Consider the following 21,285-nt stretch of genomic DNA (forward strand, 5'->3'; position numbering starts at 1 on the left):
AACCCTCTAGGGATGGGGGGGTATGTTTTGCCAAATGAAAAGTATTTTCGTAATTTCCAGATCACGAAGGGGAAAGGGAATATATTTAGGATTTTTAAACAACTGAACATAGAGATTCTGAAGTAGGTGGTTAGCAACAGCTAGGGCTTATCCGCATAGATAAATCATATTTAGATGAAACCATTTCACCTATTGATAATTCACAGAATTAGAAACAGGTAAGAGAGCACAGTAAGCTACTTGTGTCGAAGATAGAGTTAGCAGCTTCCTTCTTTTAAAACCAACTTTATTAAGATATAATTTCCAAATAAAATGTATAGCCATTTGTTTCTTAAAGGCAATATTAAGCTAAGATAAACTTTGCTTTCATAAATCAAATTTTAAAACCTAGGTCCACATGTCCTGAGAAACTGCATGCAAAATGTTGTCTGTCACTATCCACAGAGGGAATAGCTTTCATTAGATTTTCCAAAGACCAACCAAAATAGTAATAATAATAATAATAATAATAATAATAAATAAAAGGTTAAGAACTACTGTTTTAAATATAATTGATATAGAGGGTATCAGGGTGGCTCAGTTGGTTAAGCATCCAACTTTTGGTTTCAGCTCAGGACATGATCTCACAGTTCCATGGGGTCAAGCCCTCCATCGGGCTCTTCACCAATGGTGCCGAGCCTGTTTGGGATTCTCCCTCTCTCTCTGCCCCTCCCCCATTTGCACGCTCTCTCTCTCTCTCTCTCTCTCAAAATAAAACTTTAAAAAAATAAAATGTAAATAAACATAATTGATATAAATACTGTACTAGGTAAGTTACATATTTTTATTTATTTATTTAGCTGTACATCTTTATATCAATGTGTTGATAGTAAGCTATAAAGGCAGAAAATGCCTCTGTTTTATTCTCTTTGTAAATAGCTTAGCATAGTGGTATCAGCAAAGAGGCAATCACTGAATTTTGGAGGTGATAATTATAACAGACTGAAAAGAAGCAACTTCAGCTTAGATGAAGTGGGAGGCAAATGTGTGTCCTATCAGGCCATGGAATTCTGGGATGAGGTTGGAACTCACATTGATAAAGCTGACATTGAGCTCCTTTGCCGTGTAGCCCCTCTGTAGGTTCCGTCTGGCATACACATCATAGTCCCGGACAATTCGGGTGATGATGTCTGATGTTGAGATACCTTCTGTCCTCTGTGTTGGAGCAAACATGCCTAATCCAAGAACACATACAAACACTGTGACATTCTGGTTAACTTAGACAGTAGAACTAGATGAAAACTGGGAGCAACACCGTTTTCCTCAAAAAGCAGAATCTGCTATTATTAAGTGAAATCTGGAGATACTGACAGATAGGAGGACTGAATTAAAGGCTAGGGGCAAGGAAAGCAGGAGCTATATGGTCCTAATATTAAGAAAAATATGGGGTGGGCACCTGGGTGGCTCAGTCAGTTAAGCATCTGACTTCAGCTCAGGTCATGATCTCACACAGTTCATGAGTTTGCATGAGCCCCACTTCAAGTGAGCTCGAGTCCCACTTTGGGTGAGTACAAGTCCTGCTTCAGGTGAGCCCCACTTCTCTCTCTTTGCCCCTTGTTCACTTGTGTCCTCTCTCTTTCTCTCTCTCTCAACAACAACAACAAATGTATATATGTGTGTGTGTGTGTGTGTGTGTGTGTGTGTGTATACACACACACACATATAGCTGAAATTAAAAGAGATATCAAAAGTAGATGAGAAGACTGAGAATTGATGGATGTCAGAACTATGCTCACCTTAACCTTTTATCTGAAATGAAGTGTGACCGGAAAGTAGATGTTGAATTTCTAAGTATATACATTTTCCTCTGTAAAGTAGATGTTGTTGAATCTCTGTCACTGCCCCTGAAACTCCATAAAGTGAGGATATACATCAGCTTACTCACCTGCTTCCTTAATGTGCTTATAAACATCATCACTCCCAGCAGAAGAATAAGGAATGTCATCATGGGCTACGAAATCAATCTGAAATAAGGAAACTTCATTTAAAACCCAGGATAACTGCCATCAGAAAGAACCAGTAAATACTCTTTCAATAAATACTCTCCCAGACCCAGATAAAGGACAAGGAGAGGCCAGGCCTCGAATGGACTTTTTTTTTCTTTATCTCTCTTTGCTTTGCTTCATACATTCCGTGATTCATTCATAAGCCACCCAAACTATTTATCAATCATAAACATGAAGTTGGCCAGTTTCTATTTTTAACTATTTCTCCTGATATACTGGAAGTGCTACCCTCACACTGCATACCAGTCATCATACTATAGTAAATAGGACTGGAGAATTTGCTGGTGTGTTAGCTAGTGAGTGGAGCCAAGGAAAGAAGAAAGGAAATCTCCCCATCCTCCCAGGTCTATAAGGGTTGGTCAAATAAGGGTTTCTAAAAATATGCAAAAGAGGTTACTTCGTTGTTAGCTGGTTTCTCTCTCAGTCCATGAGATAAGTGGGAATATAAAAATAGCAGGCAAGAGCCCTTTTACTAGAACAGATACATCTATACTCCTGAGAAATGTAAAACTCAAAGCCATAAAAGACCTTTTGGTCTTAGGCTCTATCACTTTACTACTGTCAATACCTCTTGCAACAATGAGAAGAGAACAATGCCACTGGGATCAATAATCTTTCAGACAGACATGCTAACCTTACTTAGTCATTCCTGAGCAGGCCAAATGGCATTTACTAATATAACTGCTAATACAACCATACCCAGTTCCAGAAGCCACTGTAGTATGAACCATGCCCAGGACTGTGTCAGAGACTCTCGGCTAACATCTTGGTTACTTACGGACAATTTATCAGGGGTCAATAGGCAGCAAAGTGAAAATAAGAATAGTGGGCAGGGGCACCTGGGTGGCGCAGTCGGTTAAGCGTCCGACTTCAGCCAGGTCACGATCTCGCGGTCCGTGAGTTCGAGCCCCGCGTCAGGCTCTGGGCTGATGGCTCGGAGCCTGGAGCCTGTTTCCGATTCTGTGTCTCCCTCTCTCTCTGCCCCTCCCCCGTTCATGCTCTGTCTCTCTCTGTCCCAAAAATAAATAAAAAACGTTGAAAAAAAAAAATTAAAAAAAAAAAAAAAAAGAATAGTGGGCAAGTAAGACGGCTGGTTGAGGATACACTGCTAACAAGGAGAAAAGAGAAGTTAGAAGTTCCTCTACCCTCTTCTGCCTGGGCCTGCCTGGCTGTGTTGCTGAGAATAATCTTGTTCATCACCTTTGGTACATCAGCTGCCAAGTATAGATATAGAAAAGCTAGAGAATTATAAAAGGTCTGTCACAATCCTAGTTTTAACAAACATCACTCTTGCTGAGAACTGACAATATTCCTCAAGCTTGAGGGCCTCCGACCTGATCTGATAGACCCTTCTCATCTTTTATACTCACCTTTTATAGGAAACCTGTTTCTCTAATGTGTGAGAATTAAAAGAAGGTAAGGGGTTTTATAATACTAACTCAATGAGTAAAAGTGAGAAACCCCCCTGGTTTCTGATCTCACACAACATCTAGCCCAAAATCAAAGCCCTGAAACTAGATTAAGTCAATACAAAAGAAGTCTATGTTTATCTGTCTTATTTCCTGGAACTCCTGAGAACATGGCTGAAGCTCTGTATATTCTAAAGGACTGGTATATTAGGAGGACGGACACATCCATAGTGAGGGGGGATAAATATCACTTAACTGAAGAGTTCAGTTTCTAGCCCTGCTACTGTGTATCCTAGACCAGGTTATTTGGTCTTTCTGGCTCTGTTCTCAGATATAAAGTAGAAACCATAGGGGCACCTGGGTGGCTCAGTTGGTTAAGTATCCAACTTTGGCCAGGTCATGATCTCATGGTTCATGAGTTCGAGCCCCACATCATGCTCTGTGCTGACAGCTCAGAGCCTGGAGCCTGCTTCTGATTCTGTGTCTCCCTCTCTTTCTGCCCCTCCCCCACTCACGTTTTCTCTCTCTCTGTCTCTCTCTCACTCAAAAAATGAATAAACATTAAAAAAATTTAAAGTAGAAACCATAACTACCCAGTAAGACTGTGGGGAACAAATGAAATATAATGGATGTAAAAGTGCTTTTAAGCCACCAAACCCCATATAAATGTTAGGGATGACTAGTAGTAAAATCACTGTCATCTCTTCCATGTGAAATTTACACAGAACGTATAAGTAAAATAAGGCTAGTGGAAAACTAGCCTGAGTCTTGGAAGTCTTGAGAGTCGAGGGAATTCCAGGAGGGGAATGGGGACATGTACTCAGTCTCTTACCCGGTGTTCCGCGAGGAACTCTGGCGTGAGGGTCCAGGGGGCATTCCTCACCACCTCATCCACATAGCGGCAGTGCTGCACGGCATCATAGCGCTCATTTTCATTCATCACTGTGAAGCCTTTGAAGTTGTGTGTGAGCTCATCACTGCAAACTGAGTTCACCACATCATAAAGTTGTAAGTCAAAGTCCCCTTTGCTTAACCATTCCTCAGCCACCCACCTCTCCCATGGACTAGAAGTAACCGATCTAGGTTACTAGGACTGTAACCGATCTCCCCACATGGAGAAGTATTTTCTGGATATAGCTCATTCTGGGTAGCAATGCTTTTCCTAATCCAAGATATACCTTCAGGAGCAATACACACTAAACAGTATGTTCACACTTTGGAGAAGACTTCGAAATTAACCTGCTGTGAATTTCTACAGCAATTAAGTTTTTAAAAATATTTTCTTAGGACACCTGGGTAACTCAGTCAGTTAAGTGTCTGACTTCAGCTCACGTCATGATCGGGTCTGTGGGTTCAAGCCCTATGTCGGGCTCTGTGCTGACAGCTTAGAGCCTGGAGCCTGCTTCGGATTCTGTGTCTCCCTCTCTCTTTGTCCCTTCCCTGCTTGCACTCTGACTCTCTCTCTCAAAAGTGAATACACATTAAAACAAATTTTAAAAATGTTTCCTTATTAAATTTCTGTAAGACTGTACTGGATCACATAACATTTGCTTAACAGACTTTCATACTTCAGTTGATTCAAAATGACAAACTGGAATCTAGTAAATACTGTTCTTAAGTAGGCAATAGGGGTCACTGTTGCTCCCCAAACTGTAGAAACTCAAATGAAAACAGTGAGATAAAAACTAGACATCTCTGGGATACCTGGCTGGCCCAATTGGAAGAGCATGTGACTCTTCATCTCGGGGTCGTGAATTTGAGCCCCATGTTGGGTACAGAGATTACTTAATAAAACTTTAAAAAACAAAACAAAACAAAACTGGACATCTCAGGTCAAAGAGCTTGTAGTTTCTTTCACCAGGTCTGTATACTTCATGTACTTCATATACTTCATGTTTTAGAGAGGCTGCTCTACATCCCTCATTTTAAAACCAAAATAAGAGCCAGGGCTCAGGTTATGAAAGGAGAAAAATGCTACTATAATTTTTTTCTGGAAATCACCTAAAGTTATCAGATATTTTCTTACCTCCTACAATAAGGTATGTATTAGGGAAAAGGTTCTTTGCTTGCATAAGAGCCCGGGCATGACCACAGTGAAATAAGTCAAATATTCCATCTGCATAAACTCTCACAGGCCGGTCACCTAAATCCAAAGGAAAGAATTTATCAAAAAAACACATCGATTCAATATCTCATATTTGACAAGTGGAAATGGCACTGTGTTTCCACCCTTGCATGCCCCTCTCTTGTTTTCTGAATATTCACCCTAATTTAGGGGTAGACTGGGGTTGTGAGGAATAACATCAGACTTCCTTGGCTACAAAGACGCTTTTGACATCACATCCATTGACTCTGTTACCCTGATTTCACCAAACTGCTCATGTAACTGGATATCATGATTGCTTTTTCTTAAAGTTATTTTAGAAGTAAATGGGAAGAGTTACATAACATATGTGTCCTAAATTTTAAAATCCTCACCTTCAGCTTATGTTTAAATTTCAGTCATGTTTAGAGTATAGCTAAGGTATACTCTGGCTGCTTGCTCTCTCATTTTCAGGCTGCCTTGATTACTAATAACTAAGCTTTGCTATGAAAATAAACTTCCCTCTGATTGCCCAGTGAGTAAGGAGTGATCCAAAGAGGTGAGACTGAGAAAAAGGGAAGGTTAAGTACCAGTTATCGACTTACTGCTTCTCAATCCCAAATTCACCTTCAGCACCTGCTCTGTGATAACAGATAGGATTCCTTCAAGTATTTCTCCTTGGCAGTGAGCATGTTATACTTTCTCAGTAGAGGGTGATATACTAAGTATTTGAAAGTCAAATATAAATATTATAGGACTTTATATTAGAGCTTTTCCTCTTCTTTCCATTGGTGAAAATGATAGAGAACAGATTGCCAATTTATTTTCAGTGGTGGTGGACTATGAAAGAAAAGCCAGGAAATGATCTCTTTGAGTACAAGACTAATTCCAAAGCCTAACAAACACACTGAGAATGGAATTGACATAATGGTTCATCATACTTCAAATAATAAATCTAGTAAGTCCTAGTAATATATTCCTATATGTAAATAAAAGAAGAGTTATTTCACTGCAGCAGCAGCAGCAAATAACAGTAGGAGCAGCTACATCGTCTGGGAAAGAAGGGCCAAAGTCTCATCAGATATACCATACTGAAGGTAGGCGTAAGATACAACACCCTTGTCTTGAGAACAACAAATCAAGGGGGAGAAAATTGGTTCCCAGGAGGTTTATGGACTTTTCTTTCCAGATAGGTTTATCCATAAATAAGTAGCCTTTTTAAAAAGATCATTTATTTATTTTGAGAGAGAGAGAATGCACACAATCAGGGGAGGGTCAGAAGGAGAAGGGAAGAGAGAATCCCACATAGGCTCAACACTCAGTGCAGAGTCTGACACAGGGTTCAACCTCATGACCATGAGATCATGACCTGAGCCAAAATCAAGAGCTGGCTGCTTAACTGACTAAGCCACCCAGGTGGCTTTAAACTTTAAACAAGTAGCTTTTAAACTAAGAAATAATAGAGAGTGCCTGGGTGGCTCAGTCAGTTAAGCATCAGACTTCAGCTCAGGTCATGATCTCACAGTTTGTGTATTTGAGTCCTACTTTGGGCTCTGCGTGGACAGCTTGGAGCCTGGAGCCTGCTTTGGATTCTGTGTTTCCCTCTCTCTCCCTGCCCTTCCTCCCTCCTCAAAAATAAATAAACATTTAAACTGAGAAATCATATACTGGTGTTAGAAATATAAACTGGTACAGCTTTTAAGAAGGGTAATTAGATAATATCTGTCAAAAGACACAGAAATGCTTATACCCTTTACCCCAGCTATTCCAATTCTAGTAATTTATTTCATACATATATTTGTAAATATGCATGGTATTCATTGCAGCATAGTTTGTAATAGTAAAAGTTTGGAAACAACTTAAATTTCAACGGAAGACTGAACATACTATGATACACCTACTAAGGGTGGAAGGGAGAGATACTGGGTGGCTGTGAGATACTAATAGGAAGACTTTTCACTCTATACCCTTAATGTATTTTGTAAATGTTAGGCTATGGAAATGTATTGGTTTTGTAATACAGGAAATAAAATTTTTAAATAAAATAGATACACCAATACAATGAAAAACAACATAATGGATTTAAGAGTCAAAAAGCTTATAGCTCAAACTTAACGACCAGCCTCCTTCCTCTATAATCTTAACCTCTTTAACACTCAGTTTCCTCATCTATAAAACAAAGCAAAACACAACAAAACCTGAGGAGCATAATCTTTCTTCTACATCTTAGAAATCCATCTTTCCTAAACAAGTCCAGAGTGGCTATGATCTCATTTTTTTTGATCCTAAAAGACAAAGGATAGAACACAAAGATTAAGAATACTTTGTTATTGTTTCTTTGACATTAGCATACAACAAGGGCAAAGTGAGATGAGGGGGATTTAGCGCCATAAACACATTTCCAGGATGGTGGAAGTAGTACCAAATACTGTTGATCAACGGGCTGTTTGTCAGGGTTAATCATCCCATATAAGGCCAAGTCACCACCAAACCCCTTCTCGGACCAACTCCAGATGTGCTCCTTGCTCTCTACAGTGTTTTCTCAGCCACCCAGCCTCTCAATTCCCTATGACTTACCCCCAAGTCTTTGGCAAACCTGGGTGGGTATAGTAAGCAAATGGCCAGAAAGATCACTGTTAATGAGAAAATCTGAGGACTAAGTACAAGTTACCCATTCTTTTCCCAAGTGGCTACTGGCCAGGATAACCAAACCATCTGATTTACATCTGTTGTTTCAGCATATTAATAAGAGCGACTCCCTTTCACTTTCAAAATGGTCCTGGTTTTTAATATAAATTATAGTCTTTGCACTAAATAAATATATGTTCTCCTTACGTAGAACAAACATGGCTTTCAATTTATTGTGTCTTTTAATATATTCTCTCAAATACCTATCCCCAAAACATTTTGTTTCTAACAGATTCTGTTGCCCTTCCAACTTTGACTTCTTTTCCTTTCTCCTAGAAAACACATTGCTGATTTTTTTCTTTCATCTTCCTAAAGGAATAATCTTCTCTCAAGCTATATTTGTTTTTTTCTCTGGGTAGTGAGTTTTCTCCTAGATTATTACCAACTCCTTTCTTAAGGGAGTCCTTAACCTCCCTAATGAAAACATGGTGGAGGGAAGGATGCCCCCCTGGCTTACTCCTTGTCCAATACTGGCATGAATAGTCCCTTGGTTATTTAACATAAAACTGAACAGGCAGAATCAGATATAGGAGAAATACTGGAGATCAAACTAGACCAGCAAACTTTATAAGCAAATGTGTGACTATCTGTTCCACCTAAAATGCAGTCAGTTTGCCGATGGCCTTCTATTATTTATAACTAATGTCTACAAAGAGCAGCACCACTCCAGGGTAAAAAGAACATGAAGATGGAAAAACTTAGGTTTTAGTTTCAATTCTATCACTAATTATTGGTTTTACTACAGGGGACCTTTCACTTCTTAGTTTCTATGGACTTTAATTTCTTCATGTATATAATGAGATGATAAAGTAGATGATCTCAAAAATGACTTATAAAATTCTATGAATTAATTCTAAAATTGTTAAAAATTAGTGCATGTGAATTATAAGCTTCAAATACACATACATTTTATTGACCACAAATGATTTGTGGGTAGACTAACAACAAGCTGGGTAATGTGAGGTACTACATTCTGAATGTGTGTTATTAGAGAGCACATGAAAAGTTCTTGCCTTCAACATGCTCTACTATCACATCTGAACATGATCCTTGAACTGTCTGATGGCATTTCGAACTCTGATCTGACACCACTATGCCTTGTTACACATACCCTGTTTTTCCTTGTTGTCATTCTACCCTGCCCCATCAACCTGCTTGTTACTCAAGGGGAACCAAGCCTAAAATGCTACATCATGAGTCAGAAGGGCTGTGATCAACATGAGACATATACAAACACTTTTGAAAAAAAAAAAAAGCATTATCTGGAATTCTGAGGACTCAAAAACTATGTTTCATATAGCCATGATTTAGCTAAGGAGTACTGGGCTCCCTGGCCTGAAACTGTCCAGCATCTATATCTATTCATATTTTGCTACTCCTCCATTACAACAGAGAACAAATATACTAACACTATTAAGAAGTAACCACAAATATCTTCTACATATTGGAAATGTATACATTTGTGGCTGTAACTGCCTCTTATTCCTTAGTGTTTACCTGGGTTTGAGTCTAGGCCCACATTTACAGAGTAGACAGAACACTTACCATAGTAATGGAAAGAACCAAAAAAGGATTGAAAAAAAGAATTGGAGAATTTACAGATAAGTAAGGACAGCTGCCTATATTTGTATTTCTAACAAATACCCAAGGAAGCTTCTCTTTAAAATAATCCCTAAGGGGCGCCTGGGTGGCTCAGTCGGTTGAGTGGCCGACTTCAGCTCAGGTCATGATCTCGCGGTCCGTGAGTTCGAGCCCCGCGTCGGGCTCTGGGCTGATGGCTTGGAGCCTGGAGCCTGCTTCCGATTCTGTGTCTCCCTCTCTCTCTGCCCCTCCCCCGTTCATGCTCTGTCTCTCTCTGTCTCAAAAATAAATAAAAAAAAAATAATAATAAATAAAATAAAATAAAATAATCCCTAAAACTGGGCCACCTGAGTGGCTCAGCTGGTTAAGCATCTGACTTCAGCTCAGGTCATGATCTCACAGTTCCTGAGTTTGAGTCCCACATTGGGTGAGATCAAGCCCCACCTCAGGTGAGCACGAGCCCCACTTGGGGTAAGCATGAGCCCCGTTTCAAGTGAGCCCCGCTTCTCACTCTCTCTCTCGCTCTCTCTGCCCCTTGTGGGATTCTCTCTCTCTCCCTCTATTGCCCCTTGCTCACTTGCACCCTCTCTCTCTCAAAAATAAACAAACAAATAAATGAAATAACTCAAATTAAAAACAAAAATCTCTAAAACCACTTGTCCAGAACAGGAAGAGTATCTAGAACACATATTAATAGCTTATGTAGTCAAAAATTGCTACTTAATGATGTAAACTAAGCATACAAATAAAGAGTATAGGGTTTAAAAATAATACAGTGAGTTTTTAAAAAACCTAAAAGATTGTATCAGTAAAGATAAAGTTAAGTGATAAGCATCTCCCCACTTAGGATATTTTATCCTCTAACATTCAGCGGTGTCTAGCAAGGGTATTAACTTATAGAAAGGGAGATCTGGGGGACAATTCTGAAGGCTATTAAAAATGTGACAGCCTGACATAGTATTCAGACCTCTGTAAAAACAGACAAGGTTATAATCCAGCTCAGGCTAATATCCTATTGTCTCTGTTCTACTATACCTCATAGTTGTGACAACAGCCCAGGAAGCAAGTATGTACCACTATATCTCACAGCTGTAACAACATCCTAGGAAACAAGCTTAAAATGATAAGAAAAAATGAAATCTTATGGAATGCAGTTATACTCCCAAATAAAACAGCTGGGAGATAGGAGGAAACCCCCTCCCAACTACCCTTTTTATACCCAGTTTATAGGTAAATTGAGGAAAGAATATAGAAAGTAGGTGCATATTTGATAAATACAACTGAATGCTAAAAACAGAGTAAAACAACAAAATAATTAAGCATTTACTTACAAGGAGTTCCTCTGCTGGCTTCTTCCATAGTTACCCTGACATAGGGCTTACTAAAGTCTACTTCAATTTCATCAGAAAAAGGAGCTGGCTGCTGTAAGCCCTTAAGATAAGGAAAGTGAAGGAAAAGAAAGTTAAATTCAATGGTATAGACTGAAATACTCAAAAAATGGCAGCTTTAAAGAACAATCAGTTATTCAATATGCTGGTGATTAAATTCCTCCTAAAACCTCATAACATACAAAAGAAAAAAAGGCATTCCAAAATGACAGGTGAAAGTTGCAACCTTTTACCAAAGAGGTAAATTGCTAAATCATGATATGAAAGATAAATATCTTGGGGCGCTTGGGTGGCTCAGTTGGTTAGTGTCCAACTTTGGCTCAGGTCACGATCTCACTGCTCGAGAGTTCAAGCCCCTCATGGGGCATTAGCTTGGAGCCTAGAGCCTGCTTCAGATTCTGTCTCCATCTCTCTGCCCCTCCCCTGCTCTCTCTCTCTCTCTTAAATATAAAAAATAAAACATAAAAAAAAAATTTAAAAAAAAAGAAAGATAAATATCTTGCTGGTGATTTCAGGATAATATTGAGCGAGGTGGTTGGGAACCTAAGCATAGTCCCAACTAACTGGGTCCAGAATGATGGCTCCTCCCATCACATGGCAGAACACCCAACTCTATTCTATGTGATGAAATTGCCAAGCTTCTATTGTGCATTTTTCTATCACTTCAACTAAGGGACTGCGAAGGCAAACAGCTCCTGAATGCTTTATTATGATTATCTCTGTATAATGCTTTACATTGTAAATATTTTTTTAAATTTTTTTAATGTTAATTTTTGAAAGAGAGAGAGAGAGTGCGTGAGCAGGGGAGGGGCAGAGAGAGAGGGAGACACAGAATCTGAAGCAGGCTCCAAGCTCTGAGTTGTCAACACAGAGCCCGATGCGGGGCTCAAACCCACAGACCGCAAGATCATGACCTGAACTGAAGTTGGATGCTTAATCGACTGAGCCACCCAGGCTCCCCAACTTTAAATATGTTCTAATGCTCATAACAGCCCTGTGAGGCAAGTAGTACAACAGTCAGTATCCTCAATTTACAGATGAGGAAAACAAGGTTCAAATAAGTTATATCAGTTATATGCAATTACTCAGAGGCAAAGCTAAAATAAGAATGCAGGAATTCTCTTTCCTCTACAGAGTTAACTTAACTCTACTACTTAAAAGTTTTTGTTAAATTGTTTCATAAGTATTTTATTCTATTTGATGCTATTATGAAGGGAATTGTTTTTCTTCACTGTATTTTTGGATTGTTCCTTACTGGTATATAAAAATGCAAGTTGAGGGGCGCCTGGGTGGCGTAGTTGGTTAAGCGTCCGACTTCAGCCAGGTCACGATCTCGCGGTCCGTGAGTTCGAGCCCCGCGTCAGGCTCTGGGCTGATGGCTCGGAGCCTGGAGCCTGTTTCCGATTCTGTGTCTCCCTCTCTCTCTGCCCCTCCCCCGTTCATGCTCTGTCTCTCTCTGTCCCAAAAATAAATAAAAAAACGTTGAAAAAAAAAATTAAAAAAAAAAAAATGCAAGTTGATTTATATGTGCAAATGTGTGTCTGTGTGTGTAATTTCAGATGATTTTTGTATATTGATCTAATGTCTTGTGAATTTGCTAAACTCAATTATTAGTTCTAGCACTTTGGTAGATTCCTTAGGATTTTCTACATTTGAGATCATGTAATCTATGACTCAAGACAGTTTTACTTACTCCTTTCCAATTTGGATGCCTTTAATTTCCTTTTATTATCCCTTGTTGCCTTAGTTAGAATCTCTAGCACAATGCTGAATAGAAGTAACAAGGACAAAGATCTTTGCCTTTTTTCCAATCTTAGGGGTGAAGTATCCAATCTTTCACCATTAAATATTATGTTAACCCTAGATGTTTTGTAGATGCCTTTATCAGCTGAGGAACCGCCCTTATTTTTGCAATTTGTTTAGAGCTTTTATAATAGGTGTTGGGTTTTGTCATATGCTTTTTCTGTATTACTGAAACATGCATATTCTGTTTTTGTCTTTTGTTACTTATAGTGTATTAGATTAATTGATTTTAGGATGCTAAACCAATCTTGCATTCCTGAGTGAAATCCCTCTTGGTCATGTTATATAAATCTTTTTAAATATTCCTGGATTTAATTTGTTAATATATTGTTACAGATTTTTGCATCTAAGCTTGTGAGAAATTTTGAACGATAGTTATCTTTTCTTGTGCTTTTTTTGCCTGGCTTTGATGTTTGGCTTCGCAAAAGGGGATAGAAAGTATTTTCTTTTCCTCTATTTTCTGAAACCATTTATTCAGAATAGAAAGCTATTACTTCCTTAAATGTTTGAAAGAATTCACCAATGAAGCATCTGGGTCTGGACTTATCATTGTGGGAAGATTTTTAAAGACTACTTTTTTTATTTTTATTTTTTAACTTGGGATTCGTCATTCAGATTCTCTATTTAATTTTGGGTCAGTTTTGGCAATTTGTCTCTTTCTAGCAACGTCTGTTTCATTTAAATTGTCAACTTTTTTTGGCATTTAATTTTTCATTACATTCCCTTATAATTCTTTTAATTTCTGTGGGTTATAGTGATGTTCACTTAGAATTTTAAATTCTAAACAAATCGCATCATGATTGGTCTGAATCCAGGGACTGGGAAAACATCACTTTGATTTGTTTTCAGATAAGGACAGATTTTTAAGATTAGATTTTAAAATTAAAACATACTTCTTTTTAAAAATCCCTTATATGGGGCACCAGGGTGGTTCAGTCAGTTAAGTGTCCAACTTAGGCTCAGGTCATAATCTCACAGTTTGTGAGTTCAAGACCCATGCCGGGCTCTATGCTGACAGCTCAGAGCCTGGAGCCTGCTTCAGATTCTATGTCTCCCTCTCTCTCTGTCCCTCCCCTGCTCATACTCTGTCTCTGTCTCTCTCTCTCTTTCAAAAATAAACATTAAAATTTTTAATATAAAAAAATAAAATCACTTATATAAGCTTAGTTAAGATATGCTAAAGCTATAATAAAGATAAGTGAAAACACCCATTTTTAGGAGACGTGTGCATATGAGTGTTATCCTTTTTAAGAACTTTTTTTTTTTTTTTAGTTTAGTGTTTTATTTTGAGAGAGACAGAGAGAGCAGGGAAGGGTCAGAGAGAGAGAAGGAGAGATTGAGAATCCCAAACAGGCTCATGCTGAGCCACGCAGATGCCCCTTTAAGAACATTTTATAAAAGAGATAAGAATAGACCAAAGACACAAATATACAGTTTTCTGTAGTTAAGAGAGATTTCTCTACAGATTAGATAAGACAATTTATCTTCTAAAAGTCAGTATTCAAATGAGTTGCTTAACAGTAGTGTGTTTCTAAAAGCATATGCTATTCACAAAATAATATACTCTATGATTCCATCTATATAAAGGTAAAAAAAAAAAAAACAGGCAAAGCTAAATCTATGATGAATAGAAGCCAGAGGAAACAGAGGAAATTGGGGAAAGTGGATACTGATGAGCAGGGACATGAGAGTCTTCTGGGAAGACAGGTATACATATGTAAAAATTTATTGAGCTGTACACTTAAGATTTGTGCACTCTATTGTATGTAAGTTATATCTCTAGAAACAAATGATATTTGGCCATAAAAAGGAATGCAGTACTGATACATGCTACAATATGGATCTTGAAATCTTGAAAACATAATGCTATATGAAAGAAGGCAGTCACAAAAGACCACTTATTGTATGATTCCATTTATATGTAATATCTAGAATAGGAAAACTTATACACAGAAAGTAAATTAGTGGTTATACTGGGCTTGGAGGGTTAAGGAGAAATGGAGAGTGACTGATAATGGGTACCAGGTTTCTCTCTGGGGTGATGAAAATGTTCTAAAATAGATATGATAATGGATGCACAACTCTGAATAGTCTAAAAACCACTGGATTGCACATTTTAAATGGGCATGTGAATTATAATGGTATGTGAATTACATCTCAATAAAGTTTATGTATATATTTATACATAAAAACAGGCAAAAATACATCAAACAAATAGAAAAAATTATGTTTATTAACAATAGTACATGTAGATAAAAGATGAGCTTTATTGTGTCTCTGAAAGTTATTATCAATGGTGTACAGAAGCTGGTTGTTAAAAATTCAGGAATTATGTGGGCCATTTATTAAATCATTGGTAGTCTGAACTTATTAGCCACAGAAATCAGCAAGTGCTACATATCAGAGGGTTTTTCCCCCAGTAAGCCAGTTTACTAGAACACCACTGGTTATTTGCATACTTAGAAAGAGATCAGTTCTGAGGTTATTACAGGGAGAAGAAAATGGACTTACAGATTTTCCCATAAATGTTGCAGTGGGAGTAGAAAGGGTGGCAGATTTTGTGAAGGAAGAATAGGTAGGACATGGTAAAAAGAAAAAATACTGTCACTTGAGAAAAACAGGCATTTTAGAGTTGTAGAACTGAAGAAAATTAGATTGTACTACTAGTGGCAGGAATGGAGAAGTTTTTAAAAAAGGAGTTGAGATCAAAGAAAATGAGAAGTGAGAGAAGTCTTTGAGCATGGTGATTCAAATGATCATTAGAGACCTTTTAGAATATTAATGAAAGTGAGGACACCAGTGCCTTTAAGAAAATTAGAAGAAGGGGCACGTGGGTGGCTCAGTTGGTCGTCAGACTTCCGCTCAGGTCATGATCTCACAGCTTGTGAGTTGGAGCCCCACATCGGGCTCTGTGTTGACAGCTCAGAGCCTGGAGCCTGTTCCAAGTTCTGTGTCTCCCTCTCTCTCTGCCCCTCCCCTGCTCGTACTCTGTCTCTCTCTCTCAAAAACAAATAACAAATATTTTTAAAATTTTTAATAAAATTAACATTAAAAAATGAAAAAAAAGAAAATTAGAAGAAAAGGAAATAGATTAGTAATAATTTCACTAGATATGTGTACCCATAAACGGAAATGAGAAAAACTGCAAGGTATCTAAAGGAGACAGAAAGATAGGTGGCAGGTTTGGGGGGGGGGGGGGTTGTTGTTGTTGTTTTTATTTGTTTGTTTTTAAGTTAAGGAGATCTGGGCATGTCCAAGACAGAGGAAAAGGATTCAAAGAGATGGAAAATACTGGAGAAGGAATAAAATAGATAATAGGAAGAAAGAGTCTAGAGAAATGGCAGGGAATGGTTTCAAAGGACAGGACGGGGGAAGGTATTAGCCCTAGAAATAAGAATGATCACACTTTTCTAAAAGCAGAAGAAAGGGAAGGTGATAAAAGGCTAATGTTAGATGTAAAGGAGGAAAGATGTACAAATTTATAACCGATGCCCTCAATTTTCTCAGTATAGTAAGAAGGACATGAAATTACCATTAAAAACAGAGAGGTATGGGGGCGCCTGGGTGGCTCAGTCGGTTAAGCGGCCGACTTCGGCTCAGGTCATGATCTCGCGGTCCGTGAGTTCGAGCCCCGCGTCGGGCTCTGTGCTGACAGCTCAGAGCCTGGAGCCTGTTTCAGATTCTGTGTCTCCCTCGCTCTGACCCTCCCCCGTTCATGCTCTGTCTCTCTCTGTCTCAAAAATAAATAAACGTTAAAAAAAACCAAAAAAACAGAGAGGTTGGAATGAGACTGAAAGCTTGAGGAAAGCAGAAAATATGTGGACTAGCTGCTGTGGGAAATATACCAGAGCATCAGCAAATACTGGGCACTACATTAAGTCCAGATCAAGCTAGCAACATTAATCTATAGAAGGCCAAGTTAACAGTCCAGGAAGAGAAACAAAGAATTATCAGAAACTGAAAGATCTAGGGTTAGGCCATGATGAATTGCAGGGAGGCAGAAGGGGGCAGTGAAGAGTTAAGGAGGCAAAGGGATCTAGACATTTCTCCAAAGAAGGTATAGTAATTGCCAAAAAAAAAAAAAACCACATGGAAAGATGCTCAACAACATTAGTCATCATGGAAATGCAAATCAAAACCACAATGATACTACTTCACACCCACCAGGATGGCTATGAGCAAAAAAGACAGGCGGTAACAGTGATGGCAAGAATGTGGAGAAACGAACCTACATACACTGCTGCTGTGAATGTAAATTGGTGCTCAACTTTGGAAAACCGTTCTTTAAAATGTTAAACATATAATACCATATGATCCAGAAATTATACCCATGGGTATGTAACCAAGAGAATGAAAACACAGATTTTTAAAATTTATTATTATTTTTTAAGTAGGCTTTACACCCAACGTGGGACTTGAACTCACAACCTCAAGATCGAGCATCTCATGCGCTACTGACTAAGCCAGCCAGGTGCCCCTGGAGACACATTTTTTTTTTTTTTAAACCTGTACACAAATAATATTAATAACAGCATTATTCACAATAGCCAAAAAGTGTAAACAATCCAAATGTCCATCAATTCATGAATGGATAAACAAAACAGTATGTCCACATGCAATATTATTCACCTATAAAAAGGAATGCAGTATTAATACATGTTACCACCTGGCTGGACCTTGAAAATAGTATGTTAAATATAAGAAGCCAGCTACAAAAGGCTATTGGGAGGATTCCATTTATATGAAACGTCCAAAATATACAAACACCTGGAGATAGAAAGTAGGGTTGCTAGGGGTAGGTTGGGGGGATGGGGAGTGATTGTAATAGATATGGGGTTTCTTTTTGTGGTGATGAAAACGTTCTGGAATTAGATAGTGGTGATGGTTGCATAACACTGTGAATATACTAAAAACCCCCGAATTGTACACTTTAAAATGGTTTAAATGCTGGGGTGCCTGGGTGGTTCAGTTGGTTAAGCATCCAACTTTGGCTCAGGTCATGATCTCGCGGTTCATGAGTTTGAGCCCCGCGTGGGGCCCTGTGCTGACAGCTCAGAGCCTGGAGCCCGGATTCTGTGTCTCCCTCTCTCTCTCTGTCCCTACCCTGCTCGTGCTCTGTCTCTGTCTCAAAAATAAATAAACATTAAAAAAAATTTAAATGCTTTAAATGATAAATTTTATGTTATATGAATTTTATCTTAATTTAAAAAGATACATTAAAGTATCCTATCTTTTACAACTATTTCTTCAATCTTTTCTGATTACTGTGTACATTCCAAGGCAAAAGGCAAATACAGCTATCCCTCCTGGCTAGGGTTTCAATTCCTCCTAAGTATAGAAAGTGAAACCAAAGGTTCTTTGACTACAAGAGATCAGCAAAATCTTTATCTCTCTAGATGTCTCCAGCTAGAATGAATAGTATTTTTAAAAACATCTTTCTAAAAAAAAAGCATCTAGAAGATGCTTTATAAAAGTAGGACTAAGTATTTCTACCTATATTCTCCTAAAACATACCTCCTTCATTTTAACCTCAAGGGAATGCTACAGAATAGTATTATTTTCAAGTCGTTTGACTATCTGGTTGTGAAGCATAAATGAAAAAGCATGGATTTAGAACTTAAAAAAACTTAGATCTAAATCCCAGCTCTATCACTTAATAGCTGTGATATCACAGCTTTCATCTTCCATAAAATAGAAGATAATACTGGCCCCACAAGGTTACTTGAGAGTTAAATAAAAAAGCATACACAAAGTCACTAGCACAACTTTTTACATATAGTGGCACTCAACAAATTAGGTCATCATCAACAACATGAGTTCATTTTCTTTTTTTTAATTTTTTTTTTAACGTTTATTTATTTTTGAGACAGAGAGAGACAGAGCATGAACAGGGGAGGGTCAGAGAGAGGGAGACACAGAATCTGAAACAGGCTCCAGGCTCTGAGCTGTCGGCACAGAGCCCGACGCGGGGCTCGAACTCACGGACCGCGAGATCATGACCTGAGCCGAAGTCAGCCGCTTAATCGACTGAGCCACCCAGGCGCCCCCATGAGTTCATTTTCAATTCCATTTTATGGAACACAGGATTTCATTACATCAACAAAATTAACTAAATTGTATTAATCTAAGAGGTTAGCTTCTAGATGCTATATGAAGTTTCTAATTCTATACAAATTATAACTAATACTATTATAACTAAAAATTCTGACTATTAATGATCATCTCCCAAATTATGAATGGTCTTCTAAATGCAATATTGCTTTCATGAAAACTTTTCCTGATTATGTTCACATATATTAACGCACTATTCCTCAAAATTCCAGTCAAAGAGATGACATTCTGGTGTCCTTAAAATAGGGAAATGGAGGGGAACCTGGGTGGCTCTGCTGGTTGGGCGTCCAACTCCTGATTTTGGCTCAGGTCACGATCTCACAATTCGTGGGTTCGAGCCCTGCATCGGGCTCTGCACTGACAATGTGGAGCCTGCTTGGGATTCTCTCTCTCCCTCTCTCTCTGTCCCTCCCACACTCATGCTTGCCCTCTCTCTCTTTCTCTCTCTCTCAAAACAAACAAATAAACTTAAAAATTAAAAAAAAAATAGGGAAATGGAGATAACTCAGATTAAGACCATAATTTGATACTGGCTTCCCAGGATTCTACTTCTAAGGACTCTTAAATATTTTTCAGCAAAAGCTTTCAGAATGACACAGAGAAACATTTCCCTTTTACTCAAACATGCGGCACAAATGATAACAAGTGTTCCTGAGATCCAAATTATTTCCATAATACTAGACGAAAGGCTATGGAGTCAAGAGGAATACCATATGGTGTGATAAAGAAGGGATAAAGAACAGAGCTGAGAGATTCCACTCCCTGGGGATAGGAAAGGAAGGAAGGAAGGAGGAAGGAAAGAAGGAAAGGAAAAGGAGGAAAAGAAGAAAGGAAGGGAGAAGGAGATAAGGGGAGAGGGAGAGGGAGAGAGGGAGGGAGAGAAGAAGGAAAGGAGGAAGTGAAAAAGAAAAGTAACAATTTTCTCAGACTCTTATTGCCATTTCAATGAATGGAAACAATGAGCTCATCTATCTAACTACTATTTGGATGTTTCCTAGACCTTTTAAATTGAACTTGTATTAAATTAAACTTATCTGCTAAACCAGATCTTCTTTCTGTATTTATTTAAGAAGCATCCCATATACACAATCTACCTAAGACTCAAATCTAGAAGTCATCTTTAACACCCTCATCCTTTACATCCTGATTTCCAAGAATTATCTATTTTACCTCTTAAAAACTTAAAATTTTAGTTTAAGTCCTCATTATCTTCAACCTGGATCATTACAACAATCTCGAAACTAGTTCTCTGGTTTCTATCACTGTTTCAGCTCATCTTTTCCAAAGCAATCAGGATGATCTAAATTACAAATCTGATCACATTGCCCACAGGGTAAAGTTCAACTCTTTAGCACAGCACACAAGATCCTTCATTAATCAGGTTGTCGCTTGCCTTATCTATTGCAGATTATTTTCTGAACTTTAAACTCTAATATTACTCATGGTTTGCTAAACATACTATTATATCACACTTGAACTTGTATTCTATCTCTTGTCCATTTCTTGAATTCCTATTTATTCTTCAAAGTTCAGCTCAGAAATAATCTCCTCAGTGAAGCTTTTCCAAAACCACTGTCCCCACCACTAGGTCAAAGTTAATCTGTTGTTCATCTAGGCAGCCATTGTATTTCTAAGTTCCTTCTATTTGGCCCTTTTCATTCTATATCTTAATAACGTATCTATTTCCCCTATTTGTCTGTGAGCTTCTTAAGAGCAAGGTCATCTTTTCATCTTTGCATCTCCAGTGTATAGTAACTGGCACACAGGTGTTCTCAATATATGAGGTTGTGATATCTATCTCCATTAGCAGAACTGTTGCCAATTTGTGACTTAACCATACATGTGCTAAATACAGATATAGGCTAAATGTCTTATTCTTCATAAATATTTTTGTGATTCTTTTTGATTGTATCTTTAGAAACATCTGTATCAGTAAATTCTTTTTTTTTTTTTTTATTTAAATTCAAGTTAGTTAACATACAGTGTAGTATTGGTATCAGGAGTAGAACCCAGTGATTCATCACTTACATATAACATCCAGTGTGCATCCTAACAAGTGCCCTCCTTAATGCCCATCACTCATTTAACTGCCCCCCCAACCCACCTCCCTTCCAGCAACCCTCAGTTTGTTCTCTGTATTTAAGAGTCAGTAAATTCTTTATACTTACAAACAAACT

At 38.2% G+C, this 21,285-nt stretch overlaps 1 protein-coding gene across 4 annotated transcripts in view; it reads right to left on the reverse strand.

Annotated features, from left to right (window-relative positions):
• PCYT1A (phosphate cytidylyltransferase 1A, choline) overlaps positions 1–21,285 on the reverse strand; it is a 51,107-nt gene that overhangs the window by 5,794 nt on the left and 24,028 nt on the right. For all 4 annotated transcript variants that reach the window (XM_019448716.2, XM_019448715.2, XM_019448717.2 and 1 more), the window contains 5 exons: positions 11,138–11,237; positions 5,481–5,597; positions 4,287–4,438; positions 1,925–2,003; positions 1,072–1,214 (listed from right to left, as the gene is read on the reverse strand). In XM_019448716.2, the coding sequence (XP_019304261.1) occupies positions 1,072–1,214; positions 1,925–2,003; positions 4,287–4,438; positions 5,481–5,597; positions 11,138–11,237 (591 nt within the window). The remainder of the gene's footprint in view (positions 1–1,071; positions 1,215–1,924; positions 2,004–4,286; positions 4,439–5,480; positions 5,598–11,137; positions 11,238–21,285) is intronic.

Source organism: Panthera pardus, unplaced genomic scaffold (assembly GCF_024362965.1).
Source record: "Panthera pardus isolate Hobbes unplaced genomic scaffold, ASM2436296v1 HiC_scaffold_16, whole genome shotgun sequence".
In the NCBI taxonomy this organism is placed as follows: domain Eukaryota; kingdom Metazoa; phylum Chordata; class Mammalia; order Carnivora; family Felidae; genus Panthera; species Panthera pardus.